This window comes from Pseudophryne corroboree, unplaced genomic scaffold (assembly GCF_028390025.1).
Source record: "Pseudophryne corroboree isolate aPseCor3 unplaced genomic scaffold, aPseCor3.hap2 scaffold_974, whole genome shotgun sequence".
NCBI lineage: Eukaryota > Metazoa > Chordata > Amphibia > Anura > Myobatrachidae > Pseudophryne > Pseudophryne corroboree.
In genome coordinates this window covers 108,726-122,996 of record NW_026970554.1, presented here as the reverse complement: position 1 = coordinate 122,996, position 14,271 = coordinate 108,726, and the positions used below count along the sequence as shown (strand labels likewise).

Below are 14,271 nucleotides of genomic sequence, written 5' to 3'. Positions count from 1 at the left end.
GAGGTGACTGCTGGGAATGGGACATTATACAGTAACACCGGGGGACGTGTCTGGGTGATGACTGGAGAGGTGGCTGCTGGAAATGGGACATTATACAGTAACACTAGGGGATGTGTCTGGGTGATGACTGGACAGGTGACTGCTGGGAATGGTGCATTATATAGTAACAGCAGGGGATGTGTCTGGATGATGACTGGAGAGGTGACTGCTGGGAATGGGGAATTATACAGTAATACCGGTGGATGTGTCTGGGTCATGACTGGACAGGTGACTGCTGGGAATGGGGTATTATACAGTAGCACCAGGGGACATGTCTGGGTGAGGACTGGAGAGGTGACTGCTGGGAATGGGACATTATACAGTAACACTAGGGGACGTGTCTGGGTGATGACTGGAGAGGTGACTGCTTGGAATGGGGCATTATACAGTAACACCGGGGGATGTGTCTGGGTGGTGACTGGAGAGGTGACTGCTGGGAATGGGGCATTATACAGTAACACCGGGGGATGTGTCTGGGTGATGACTGGAGAGGTGACTGCTGGGAATGGGACATTATACAGTAACACCAGGGGACGTGTCTGGGTGATGACTGTATCACTGTGTGTGTCAGGTGTCTATAAGGTGTCAGGATGTCACGGTCTATGTCTCCATGCAGGAGGGGGAGTATATAGAGGAACACAGGGGTCTGTACAAGGACGGGATGATGGAGAATCACCGGCCCCTCACATCACTGGGTAAGAGGAGACTGTCATGTATTGTACAGGGGAGAGCAGGTATGGGGGTCCCCTATATACACACATCATCTGATAATCACATATATACACTGTACTCAGTCACTGTGTGTCTCCTACAGATGGACCCAGTAACAGAGATACCCCAGAGAGATGTTCCCGTCCTCTGTATTCCCAGGACTGTACAGAGGAGAATCACAGAATCCCACAGGAGGATCAGGTAGGTGGGATTTAGGGTCTCACCAATATACCAAAGTGACTGTCACTATATGATCTGTAGAGAAGCTGTGTGTGTATTATACACTGATATTATACTGTTTCACCTCAGTTTAATCTGACTGTACACAAATATTATAATAGTGTGTTTGTTTTTTAGGTAGAACGTCTTACTAATACTAAAATACAAGATATAGAGGGAGAAGAAGAGATGTATGTGACTGATATAAAGGCAGAAGATATAGAGGGAGAAGAAGAGACATATGTGACTGATATAAAGGCAGAAGATATAGAGGGAGTAGAAGAGACGTATGTGACTGATATAAAAACAGAAGATACAGAGGGAGAAGAAGAGACGTATGTGACTGATATAAAGGTAGAAGATATAGAGGGAGAAGAAGAGACGTATGTGACTGATATAAAGGCAGAAGATATAGAGGGAGAAGAAGAGACGTATGTGACTGATATAAAGGCAGAAGATATAGAGGGAGAAGAAGAGACGTATGTGACTGATATAAAGGCAGAAGATACAGAGGGAGAAGAAGAGACGTATGTGACTGATATAAAGGCAGAAGATATAGAGGGAGAAGAAGAGACGTATGTGACTGATATAAAGGCAGAAGATATAAAGGGAGAAGAGACGTATGTGACTGATATGAAGGTAGAAGATATAGAGGGAGAAGAAGAGACGTATGTGACTGATATAAAGGCAGAAGATATAGAGGGAGAAGAAGAGACGTATGTGACTGATGTAAAGGCAGAAGATATAGAGGGAGAAGAAGAGACGTATGTGACTGATATAAAGGCAGAAGAAGAGACGTATGTGAGGGGTGATCAGCAGTGTAAGGAGGAGGAGATCCCTACAGATATCAGCACAGGTGAGTAATAAACACTTATTACAGAAGTCACATATTCTCATTGCTCAGTCACTACAGCAATCTCTTATCCTACACCCTCCTCCGCCATCAGCCCTGTTCTCAGTTGGGTGTTTATAACACAAGGCTATCCATGACAAATATCACATTTAGAGAGTTATTACACACAGCACTATAATGTTATTAAAAGTAACAAGCAGAAATGTATTATTAGTGATTATATATAAATGTGTATATATGTATGTATGTATATAATATAATTAGAATTGTTTTTTGTGGAGTGCCTAATTTATATGCATTTTGTTAGATGATGCAGGTATGAAATATTTCCTGCTATACAGTAGACCTGAGGTCACCAAATACAATTTGCATAAGATTCAGAAATAAAATTACATTTGAATCTAGAACTTCAAGTAAAACAGAGTAAAAGCTTATTACAGGTACATATCTGTATAATCATAAGACAAGCATTTTGCACTTGTTGTCACCCTTGCATGGGCAGGCTTGTTCTTATCCACTCCAATTCACTCTAAATACAAATTGTGCGTGATCAGCGCGTTTCTCCAATAGTGACTTCTTCAGGGGTGTTTTCTGTTAAAGGCTTTATCCTCAAATATCAGTTGTGTAGACCTGAAATAATTGTGTAACCTTCAGACGGTAATTGTGGACTTGTTCATGAGGAACACATTTCTAATTACCTGCTCTGTGCAGTTCTGAGGTTATGACTTTAGGGAATGTAATGGCCACATCCAATATTGCTCAATCTAAGGTCTCCCAGTAGCCTTACTACATACATAAATGTGTCTTGCACTCACTATTTTAGCTAACCATAATAAAAAGTGGATTTATAGTTCATGTATTGCTCAGTGCATTTAAGCCTGCAGCTCCCGACAAGGGACCCCACTATACTGCAGGTCCTACTCTATTGCTCAAAATAATTACCATAAAAACAGCTATCACATTAGTTTTAGACTTTAGGTGTACTCTCAGCGGCGGAATAGTTGCCGAAAGGCTTCTATTGGTTTTCAGAGCACCAGTCTGACGTGCCACATCTCACGTGGCCCTCCAATTCACCAGATCTGGGACTGCTTGGCTGGGTCCGGCATTGTACTGTTGGTGCAGTTCCTGATGCGTTTGGAACGATTGGTGGTTGCTAGGCGACCTAAATGCCTGTGGTCCCGATTTGTCGTGATCTACTTTCGCCCACTGTTCCGCCGCTGAGATTCTTGGTGTCCATGCTTCTTCCAATGTAGATGGATACTACTCACTGTCTACAAGGGATCACCAACAAACAAATGCCAGTCTAGGCCACAACCAATGGCTCCCTTTTGCCAGTCGCATCATGTGCACGACCCATGGTTCCATCTGAAAAAGAAACAATATCTCAACAAATTTGCATTGTACCAATACCTCAGACCTTCACAATGATCATCCAGTAGTTTTAGTGTCACCATCTACACGCATGTGCACGTCAGTTTTTTGTTTGTTGCGGCAGGAGCCAGACCATTGTCAGAGGGCTGCTGTTTTTAGCAGCCATAAGTTTTTCATACGTCCTAGAGGATGCTGGGGTCACTTCAGAACCATGGGGTATAGACTGTTCCGCAGAAGACATGGGCACTTTAAGACTTTTCAAGGTTGTGAACTGGCTCCTCCCTCTATGCCACTCCTCCAGACCTCAGTTTAGAATCTGTGCCCAGGCAGACTGGATGCACTCTGAGGAGCTCTACTGAGTTTCTCTGAAAAGACTTATGTTAGGTTTTTCATTTTCAGGGAGCACTGCTGGCAACAGCCTCCCTGCTTCGTAGGACCTAGGAGAGGAAGTAGGAACCAACTTCTGTGAGTTTCATGGCTCTGCTTCTAAGCTGACAGGACACCATTAGCTCCTGAGGGGTACTGAACGCTAGCTGCGGCTATGTGCTCACTCCCACAGCCTGCCGTCACCCCCCTTACAGCGCCAGAAGTCAGAAGACAGGTGAGTAAGAGGAAAAGACTCTTCAACATCGGGACGACTAGAAAGGTACCGAGCAGCGGGCGGGAATGCTGCGCGCCATGCTCCCACACACACAGGCAGTGCGGGGGGGGGGGGGGCGCCCTGGGCAGCATGAACCCTTATAGGACTGGCAGATTAGGGGCATAAGTTGCTGCGGCACAGTCCTACCCCACGCCAGTATAAACATGAGTCTCTCTAAGTCTGAGTGAAAGCGCGCCATTACGGGGGGCGGGCTTCTTCCTCAGACAGACAGCACACTGCTCAGCGCCATTTTCTCTCCCTCCAGGCTGCAGAGAAGACCGCTGGTACTCCTCCACTGCTGTAGCAAGTATCAGGGTGCAAAACGGGGGGGGTGCAGTGAAATTTGGTGCTATGTACATTGTGTAATTATAAAAGCGCTGCAGCTCTGTTGGCATTTTGTGTTTCACAGACAATTTATTACTGTCGCTGAGTTGTGAGCTGGCAATTCCTTCTGTATCCCTCTGACAGATTTTACTGTGGGTCTGTCCCCTATAAGCCCCGGAGTGTCTGTGGTGTGGTGTACACGTGTGTGGCATGTCTGAGACAGGGAGCTCTTCCCCTGAGGGAGCCATTATGGGGACACAGAGTTGTAATGTGATGGCGCTACCGGCACACCATGAGCCTGAATGGGTGAAAGAATTACGTGATAGTGTGAGTCATATCCGTAAGAGATTGGATAAGTCTGAGTCTCATGCAGAAACTTGGAGAAAGTCTGTGGAAGATGTGATTTGTCAAAACTCTGTGTTTTCATCCACAGGGGATCCCTCTGGGTCCCATAAGAGGTCATTTGCTCAGGTTATACAGACCGACACGGACGCTGATTCCTGTGTCGACACTGGTGATTCCAGGGCAATAGATCCAAAATTAGCTAAAAACATTCAGTACATGATTGTGGCTATAAAGAAGGTGTTAGAGGTTATGGAGACCCCTTCATTACCTCAGCAGAAGGTTTACCTCTATAAAGAAAAGAAAACTAATGTAATGTTTCCTCCTTCTCATGAACTGAACACTCTCTTTGAGGGTGTCTGGGCAAACCCTGAAAAGAAATTTCAGATCCCCAAAAGAATTCAGGCTACTTATCCTTTCCCGGTAGAGGACAGGACAAAGTGGGAGTCACCCCCTGTTTTAGACAGGGCCCTGTCACAGTTAACAAAAAAGGTGATTCTCCCTGCACCTGGGATGGCTGCTCTCAAGGAGCCGGCAGAACGCAAGTTGGAGACTTCATTAAAGTTTTTATGTGGCCAATGGGAGACTACTCATGGCCTAACATTGCCTGTGTGTGGGTGAGTAGTGATATTGAAAAGTGGTCAGATAACTCTTCTGAAATTGACACAATAGATAGAGATGAGGTTCTCCTTACGTTGGGTCATATAAAAGACGCAGCATACATGCGTGAAGCTATGAGAGATATTGGGCACTTGGAATCAAGAGCATCTACCATGGCAGTCTCGGCACGGAGGGCGTTGTGGATTCGCCAGTGGAATGCTGACGCAGATTCCAAAAGAAATATGGAGTCTCTCCCGTATAATGGAGAGGCCTTGTTTGGTGATGGGCTAGATGCTTTAGTTTCTGCGGCTACCGCAGGTAAATCAACTTTTTTGCCTTATGCTCCTACGCCGGCAAAGAAACCTCATCACTTTCAGATGCAGTGCTTTTGGCCCAATAGATACAAAAAGGCTAAAGGTGCCCCTTTCTTGGCAGGTAGAGGAAGGGGACGAGGAAAAAGGTCCTCAGCGTCCCCAGGATCACAGGAGCAGAAATCACCTGCTTCTGCCAAGTCTACAACATGACGCTGGGGCTCGGGTGGGGGCACGTCTGCAGCTTTTCAGTCAGTTCTGGGTTCATTCTGGCCTAGACCCGTGGGTCTTACAAATTGTGTCCCACGGGTACAAACTGGAGTTTCAAGGCGTTCCCCTGCGCCGCTTTTTCAAATCGGCCTTACCAGTTTCTCTCCCTGACAGGAAGGTGGTAACTGCAGCAATACAAAAATTGTGCCAGGATCACGTCATTGTCCTGGTTCCCCTCTCACAACAGGGAGAAGGTTTTTATTCAAGCCTCTTTGTAGTTCCGAAGCCAGACGGCTCGGTCAGACCGATCCTGGACCTAAAATCTCTGAATCTATACCTGAAAAGGTTCAAATTCAAGAATCTGAGAGCAGTGATCTCCTGTCTGGAGGAAGGGGATTTCATGGTATCCGTGGACATAAAAGATGCCTACTTACATGTTCCCATTTATCCTCCGCATCAAGCTTATCTGAGATTCGCTGTACAGGATTGTCATTACCAATTTCAGACGTTGCCGTTTGGACTCTCCACGGCACCGAGGGTCTTCACCAAGGTGATGGCGGAGATGATGGTCCTCCTTCGTCAGAAAGGAGTCATTCTAATTCCTTACCTGGATGATCTCCTAATAAAAGCGAGGTCCAGGGAACGGTTGGTGCAGAACATTGCACTCTCCCCGACAGTGCTTCAACAACACAGTTGGATCATGAACATTCCAAAATCACAATTGGAACCTACAACAAAGTTATCCTTTCTGGGAATGATACTGGACACAGAAGTACAGAGGGTATTTCTTCCAGTGGAAAAGGCTCTGGAAATCCAGAAAATGGTCAAACAAATTTTGAAACCGACAAGAGTGTCAATTCATCAATGCATTTGGTTGTTGGGAAAGATGGTAGCGGCCTTCGAGGCCTTGCAGTTTGGACTATTCCATACCAGGGTATTCCAGTGGGATCTGTTGGACAAGTGGTCTGGATCCCATCTACACATGCACCAGAGGATAATCCTGTCATCAAAAGCCAGAATTTCGCTCCTGTGGTGGCTACACAGTGCTCACCTACTGCAGGGTCACAGGTTCGGGATTCAGGACTGGGTCCTGTTAACCATGGATGCAAGTCTCCGAGGCTGGGGGGCAGTCACACGGAGTAAGCTTCCAAGGAAGATGGTCAAGTCAGGAAACTTGTCTTCACATAAACGTTCTGGAGTTGAGAGCCATTTACAACGTCCTTCTACAAGCAGAGCATTTTCTTCAAGATTTACCCGTACAGATCCATTCCGACAATGTAACAGCAGTGGCGTACATAAACAGTCAGGACAGAATGAAAAGCAGAGCGGCGATGGCAGAGGCGACAAGAATCCTCCTCTGGGCGGAAAAACATGCAAGCGCTCTCTGCAATTTTCATTCCGGAGTGGACAACTGGGAAGCAGACTTCCTCAGCAGACACGATCTCCATCCAGGAGAATGGGGCCTCCACCCACACGTCTTCGCAGAGGTGGCAGATCTTTGGTGAGTCCCTCAAGTAGACATGATGGCATCTCGCATCAACAAGAAGCTTCAGAGATATTATTCCAGGTCGAGTGACCCTCAAGCAATAGCAGTGGATGCACTGGTGACACAGTGGATGTTTCAGTCGGTGTATGTCTTCCCTCCACTTCCACTGATTCCAAAAGTTCTCAAGATTGTAAGAAGAACAAGGGTTCGGGCGATCCTCATTGTCCCAGACTGGCCAAGGAGGGCTTGGTATCCATATCTTCAAGAGTTACTCATAGAAGATCCTCAACCTCTTCCTCTTCGCGAGGACCTGCTGCAGCAGGGGCCATGCGTGTATCAAGGCTTATCGAGGCTACGTTTGACGGCATGGCTGTTGAACGCCAGATCTTAGCCCGAAAGGGTATTCCAGAAGAAGTCATTCCAACTTTCATTCAGGCCAGGAAAGGAGTAACGTCTAAACATTACCACCGTATTTGGAGAAAATATGTATCTTGGTGTGAATCCAAGAAGGCTCCAGTGGAAGAGTTTCACTTGGGACGTTTTTCTCCTATTTCTACAGGCGGGTGTGGATGCGGGTCTGAAATTGGGCTCCATTAAGGTCCAGATTTCGGCCTTATCAATTTTCTTTCAGAAACAATTGGCCTCCCTTCAAGAAGTTCAGACGTTCGTGAAAGGGGTTTTGCACAATCAACTTCCATTTGTGCCTCCAGTGGCACCGTGGGATCTTAACATGGTGTTGCAGTTCCTTCAATCACATTGGTTTGAACCTCTACAGGAGATAGAGTTAAAATTTCTTACTTGGAAAGTGGTCATACTGTTGGCCTTAGCCTCCACAAGGCGGGTGTCTGAGTTAGCGGCCTTGTCTCACAAGAGCCCTTACTTGATCTTCCATGAAGATAGGGCGCAGTTAAGAACTTGGCAGCAATTTCTTCCGAAGGTGGTTTCCTCTTTCCATATAAACCAGCCTATTGTGTGACACCTTCTCTGCATCAAAGTCCCTAGATGTGGTCAGGGCTTTGAAAATTTATGTAGCAAGGACAGCTCAAATTTGGAAAACAGAGGCTCTGTTTGTCCTGTATGCTCCCAACAAGATTGGGTATCCTGCTTCTAAGCAGACCATTGCGCGCTGGATCAGAGGTACGATTCAGCACGCTCATTCCACGGCAGGATTGCCGTTACCGAATTCGGTGACTGCCCATTCTACTAGAAAGGTGGGCTCTTCCTGGGCAGCTGCCCGGGGTGTCTCGGCGTTGCAACTTTGTCGAGCGGCTACTTGGTCGGGGGCAAACACATTTGCCAAGTTTTACAGGTTTGATACCTTGGCCGATGATGACCTCAAGTTTGGTCAATCAGTGTTGCAGGGTCATCCGCACTTTCCTGCCCGTTCTGGAGCTTTGTTATAACCCCATGGTTCTGAAGTGACCCCAGCATCCTCTAGGATGTATGAGAAAATAGGATTTTAATACCTACCAGTAAATCCTTTTCTCCTAGTCCGTAGAGGATGCTGGGCGCCCGGCCCAGTGCGTACTTTACCTGCAGTTGTTAGTTGTTGTTACACAAGAGTTGTGTTACATTTCTTTTCAGCATGTTGCATGCCGTTGACACGTGTAACGTTGAATGCCCTGTTGTACGGCATTGTTGAAGTGTGCGCTGGTATGACTCTCACCATTAACTTTACAATAAATCCTTTCCTCGAAATGTCAGTCTCCCTGGGCACAGTTCCTATACTGAGGTCTGGAGGAGGGGCATAGAGGGAGGAGCCAGTCCACACTCTGGAAAAGTCTTAAAGTGCCCATGTCTCCTGCGAATCAGTCTATACCCCATGGTTCTGAAGTGACCTCATCATCCTCTACGGACTAGGAGAAAAGGATTTACCGGTAGGTATTAAAATCCTATTTTTATTTTTATAGTATTACTATTTTTTTGGAGTGATCTTTCGAAAAAGCATCTTATACGCACCTTAGAGTCGCTCCAACAACTCCCCGTGGGGTCGCGACAATGCTTACCCACGTGTACAGTGAGGCAGGCACAGGTTCTGGTGAACCTTCATGGGCTACTTTGCACAGACATTATCCAATGTAGCTGAGCAGTTTATACCAGCTCCTATACCCGTAATAGGTTTCCCTATTAACCCTTACATGCAACATTCATTCTAAGGTTTATGTTACGATTCCAGTACTTCTGACCAGAGGAGATCTTATGACAAAGGCCAGAGTACTGGAAGGGAATGCTGGTTACGGGAGCAGGAAAGCCTAGTAACCCCTGGCGCCCTAACTCCGTTGTCTCGCCCGTGTTATCAGATATCCCCTGCGAGACTATGGTTGCTTGAGCCCATGGCAGCCGCGTTCGAAGGGCGGATTATGTCTGCCCAACCCCGATGCCCCCTCAGGTCTTAATGGGAGACAAAGGGAAATCCGAGACAGGGTGATAACAAGGGGCCCTCTGACTAAGCAACCAGGCCAGGGGTTACAAGCTAACTAACTTAACCAAAGAAGTATGTGCGGACTAGCCGCCAGGGAAAAGGACAACCAAAGATCCACTGATCCGTCACTCCTATCCAGCACCGCTGGATACCAGAGTGGACCAGGGGGAGCGGAATCCTCCGCAAAAGCTCCAGAACACAAAGATACAAAATAATAAACAGTAAGCGGTCAAGCCGCAACACACGGCTACGCCGCGACTCACGAACACCACAGGATGTTAAAGGTGCTCGGTCAGACTCCAGGAATAGATGACAAACTTCCGAGTACTGGATCACTGAGGACAGGAACAACCGGATTGAGCAGGACTGGAAACTCTCTGTAACTGACACAGGCAAACAGGAAGCTCTGGAACTGGCAGGAACAAGCTAAGCACTCAAGCAGACTGGAAAGCTAGAAATATCACCAGCATCTGCGAACTGCCCTCAGCCAGCATATAACAGGGAGACCTAATTAATAATCACATGCAGCTGCCTTGTTGCATGATTCCAACCTGACCAGATGCAATTAGCAGCCAGGTGAGGCTGAACACATGGGAAAAGGCTGCAATTACATAGACTCACCAGCGGCAGCAGACAAGAGTATTCTAAAACAGAGCAGCGGGAAATCCTGGCATGCAAGACAACTTTATAAACATAAATAGGAATGAACCACTACCTGTGGTTCATAACAGTATCCCCTCCTTAAGGGTGAGCTCCGAGCACCCCATGACACCCACGGGGAACATAAACAGAAGTATAACATAAAATACAGAACCAAAATGCAAAACAAGAATGAGCCACAGCCGTGGCTCATAACAGTTTATACACCTAGGGAATTGTCAGCCTCTCAAAAAAGCAGGCTGAAAGGCTGGTGGTAAGTAAATCACATAGACATGATACAACATCTTCACAGTCTACACATGATTTAGATGAGGATTCGTTGGAGGATGAGGACTCATTGCATTTCGGAAGTTCTCAGTTCAGTGGACATATCTGAGCTAATTAGTGCTATGTAAGCCATTCTATCCTTAGAAGAGGCAGCAGAGCCTGTGTTAAAAACGAAGGCAACTGTATTTAAACGTCCCAAAACAGCAGATGGAAATTTTTTGTTTACGCCCAGTAGGAAGTTAGAATTCCAAGAAATGAAATTCTAATTATCCTCGTCCAGCTGGGGACTGTTTTTTTTTTAAAAAAATGGAGGTGGCTCCCAAAGTAGATTAGCGGGTCTTAGATTGGTGCGAAAATCTACATTACTTTTCTTTTCAACATCAATAAATGATGTCACGGGGGTGGGGGGGGGGCTGACTGGAAAGGCAGCAGGAAACAGGATAAAGGAGCACCTGCTTATATAGGTCCTTTCTGCCTTTTACAGCTGTCCTACGGGCTCTTTCGGGCCCTTTCTTGCCCCTCTGTGTGTTTTGTACGTTGCCGAGCCATTCATTTGGCTTTTGCAGGTTGCGGCGTACTCCCGGATCCGAAGCCGCGGACTGAAGTTGTGCAGTGATCCCACCACGGACTGGACCTCAGCGAGGTAGCACTGCTACTCACCGAGGGCTGTGCGCCCTGTCCACTCTTGTGCCTAGCCGTGCTGTTGGAGTCGTGTGGAGAGGCTGACTGGGGATCAGCGGTGACCGCGGCTGGAGACACAGAGCGGAGCTGCTCTCCCGGCATCTGATACGGTGCATACTATGGGGATTGGTGGCCTCAGCAGGGACGCGTCAGGTTAGTCAGCTCACTCGCCCGCAGCCTGCCTTCTCCTACTGTCCAGCCGTTGAAGCCCTGAGTCGTGGCACCGGGGAATACATGGAGCACTTGCCTGTCATCACTCCAGCAGTGTCCCGGCATCTCCCCCTCTCCTCCTAACACATGGTGCTACGGTGGAATCTGGCAGAGCTGTGAATTATAGAGGACATACACGTGGGGTTCCTACGCAGCAAGATACGCTACCCTGTGCCACTGCATCCTAGTACCCTCTCCTGCCTTATTACTGACCTGGTTCACCCGCCATAGCCGGACAGTTTCTTCTGATCTGGGCTTCCCTGCCTGAAGTGCCATCTTGAAAACTGGCAATATAGCCACATGCCCTCCTGAAACCAGCTGCTTCTCTGGGAGCTACAGACACTACCAGCCCATGATCAGTGCCCTTCACTACAGCCTCAGTGATTTCTGGCAGGGACTTCTGCCGCTGCGGCCCTACCTGGGCAGTAAGTGGTCGCCTGAACTGCTTTTATTATTATTATTGCCTGGCCTCCACTCCTGCTCTGTTGACTCCCTCTGGTGGCAGACTGTGCTGACTACATCCTCCATACTGTTTGACTGCTGCTGGGGTTTTTTTCCCTCCTGCTCCCCTCAATCCCCGTAAGATCCAATTAGAGCTCTTGGGGCATCAGTATAGCTACAGCGTGTCCAGGACAGTAGCAGACTCCAGTTGCTGGCTCCTATCAATTACTTTACCGCTCAAGGATGGCACCTTCTTGCTTTTACCCATAAACAACTGACCTCACAATGTTTCTGTAACCGATGGCCACTGGGGGTCTATGCTCACTGATGCCTCCCTATTTCCACATTTCAATACTTAGGCTATGTTGCTACTGGCCTCCTGACCTTGTTCTCTAATCTCCGTAATGTTATGCTGAAGAATGGGCAGAACTGGAAAATTATCTCATAAGAAAGCTAAACCTCGTCCTCAACAGTAAACCTCTCAAACTGACTTGAGACCTTTTCTTCTTCCCTAATCAACTAACATTGAGCCCCAGTCCTGATCATTCAGAATCTTCTCCCATTCCGTTTTCTCCTCCAAGTTCTGCCATGATGGTTTAAACCCATTGTTTAAACTCGTTGTTTAAACCCATGGCAAGCCAGGTGAGCTCTCTTCTTCTCTCGGTTCTCCTTCAAACTCTTTAACCACCCAGGAACCTTAAATTGAAGAGCAGATGCACTTTCTTGTTCTTTTCAAACGGATGATTCACTCAACTCCTCTGAGAAACAATTTATTCTGAATCTGGCTTCATTTGCTTCAACTCGTACCGTTCCTCTACCTCCTCCAGGGAGAACTTTTGTAGCACCAAAATTTTACAGGAAATTGCTTACGTGGGCTCATTCTTCATCTTTCATGGGTCATGCCGGTGGTCTTAAGACTCTCAAGTTCATTCAGCAATTCTACTGTTGGCCTCATCTTAAAACGGATGTCTTTGAATTTGTAGCAGCCCTTACCAAGTGTGTTCAACATAAAAGTCCACGAACATCTTCCTCGGGTCTTCTTCATCCACTTCCAACACCTCAAAAGCCTTGGACTCGCATCTCTATGGATTTCATAACCGATTTGCCAGTCTCCAGAAGGCACAACACCATTTGGGTCATTGTGGAATGATTTTCGAAGATGGCTCACTTCATACCCCTCACCGGTCTTCCCTCTGCTCCTCAGCTATCCAAATTGTTTTTCTCATAGATTTTTCATTTGCATGGCCTTCCACAGGAAATAGTTTCTGATCGGGGTCCTCAATTCCTCGCCAAGTTCTGGAAAGCTCTCGGCTCTGTCCTAGGAATCAAGTTGAACTTCTCTTCAGCCTACCATCCCCAGACTGACGGACAGACTGAAAGAGTCGACCAAGATCTGGAAACTTTCTTACAGACGTTCATGTCCCCTGCTCAGGAAGACTGGATGGATTACCTCCCATTTGCTGAGTTTGTATACAATAACCTATATTATTCTTCTACCAATTCCACTCCTTTCTTCAATAACTATATTTTTCATCCACGAGTTCCTTCCTTCTAATCTCTCCCACCTCTTAAGGTTTCTGCTGCTGAATCCGCTCTTTGTCTGTTCACTAAGATTTGGAGACAAACTTATAAGGCGCTACGTAAGACTTCCCAGAAATAAAAGACCTACGCTGATCGGAAACATAGGGCTGTTCCTAGTCTCAAAGTGGGAGATCGTGTTTGGATAACCACCAGAGAACTCAGACTCAAAGTTCCTACCAAAAAGTTTGCTCCAAGATTCATCGGTCCGTATCCTATTAAGAGTGTTGAATCCTGTTTCTTACAAGGTGAAACTGCCTCATTATTTGAAAATTCCCAATGCCTTTCACATTTCTCTGCTAAAGCCTCTTGTACTAAATCATTTTCGTGCAGCTTTCCCTTAACCTCTCAAGGTTCAAGCTGCTCAAAATGAGTAATTCGGGGTTCATAAGTGTCTTGACTTCCACAAGAGGTATGGTCGTCTCCAGTATCTCATAGATTGGAGAGGATATGGTCCGGAGGAAAGATCTTGGGTGGCTGCAGAGGATGTTCATGCTCTCCAAGACTGAGTTGTGCCTTTCATGCCAAGAATCCCACTAAGCAGCGTGGGTGTTCGGAGACCACCCTAAAAGGGGGGGGGTACTGTCAGTATCCGGAGTCTTACCACCGGTTCTGGTCCCTGCGGCCTTCCTCTTAGCTGGCTGGTGTCGCTGCGATGGATAGGAGCTACAGCAGCAAGGGGTCCGGGTCCTGGGGAGCGGAGCATGGCAGCCGGAGGTGTCTGTTTCCATGTGTCCTGTTGCTGGAGTGCGGAGTCTGGGAGGCTGAGGCCAGAGGTAGTGGCTGTGTGCTGGTACCACATGTGTCCTCTGTGCAGGGAGCCACCATGTTGGAGACCAATCCAAGTCAATAGGTATCCCAGTTCGCGTCCAGTTAGTCCGGTACAGGCTTCCCTTATAAAGAAGG

General features: G+C 47.1%; 1 protein-coding gene across 1 annotated transcript in view; it reads left to right on the top strand.

Moving 5' to 3' along the window:
• The first annotated feature begins 1,487 nt into the window (after positions 1-1,487).
• The window catches only part of LOC135048516 (zinc finger protein OZF-like), a 76,675-nt gene continuing 63,891 nt past the window's right edge, over positions 1,488-14,271 (top strand). Inside the window, exon 1 of the mRNA XM_063955557.1 lies at positions 1,488-1,825. Within this exon, the coding sequence (XP_063811627.1) occupies positions 1,603-1,825 (223 nt within the window). The 5' untranslated portion in view covers positions 1,488-1,602. The remainder of the gene's footprint in view (positions 1,826-14,271) is intronic.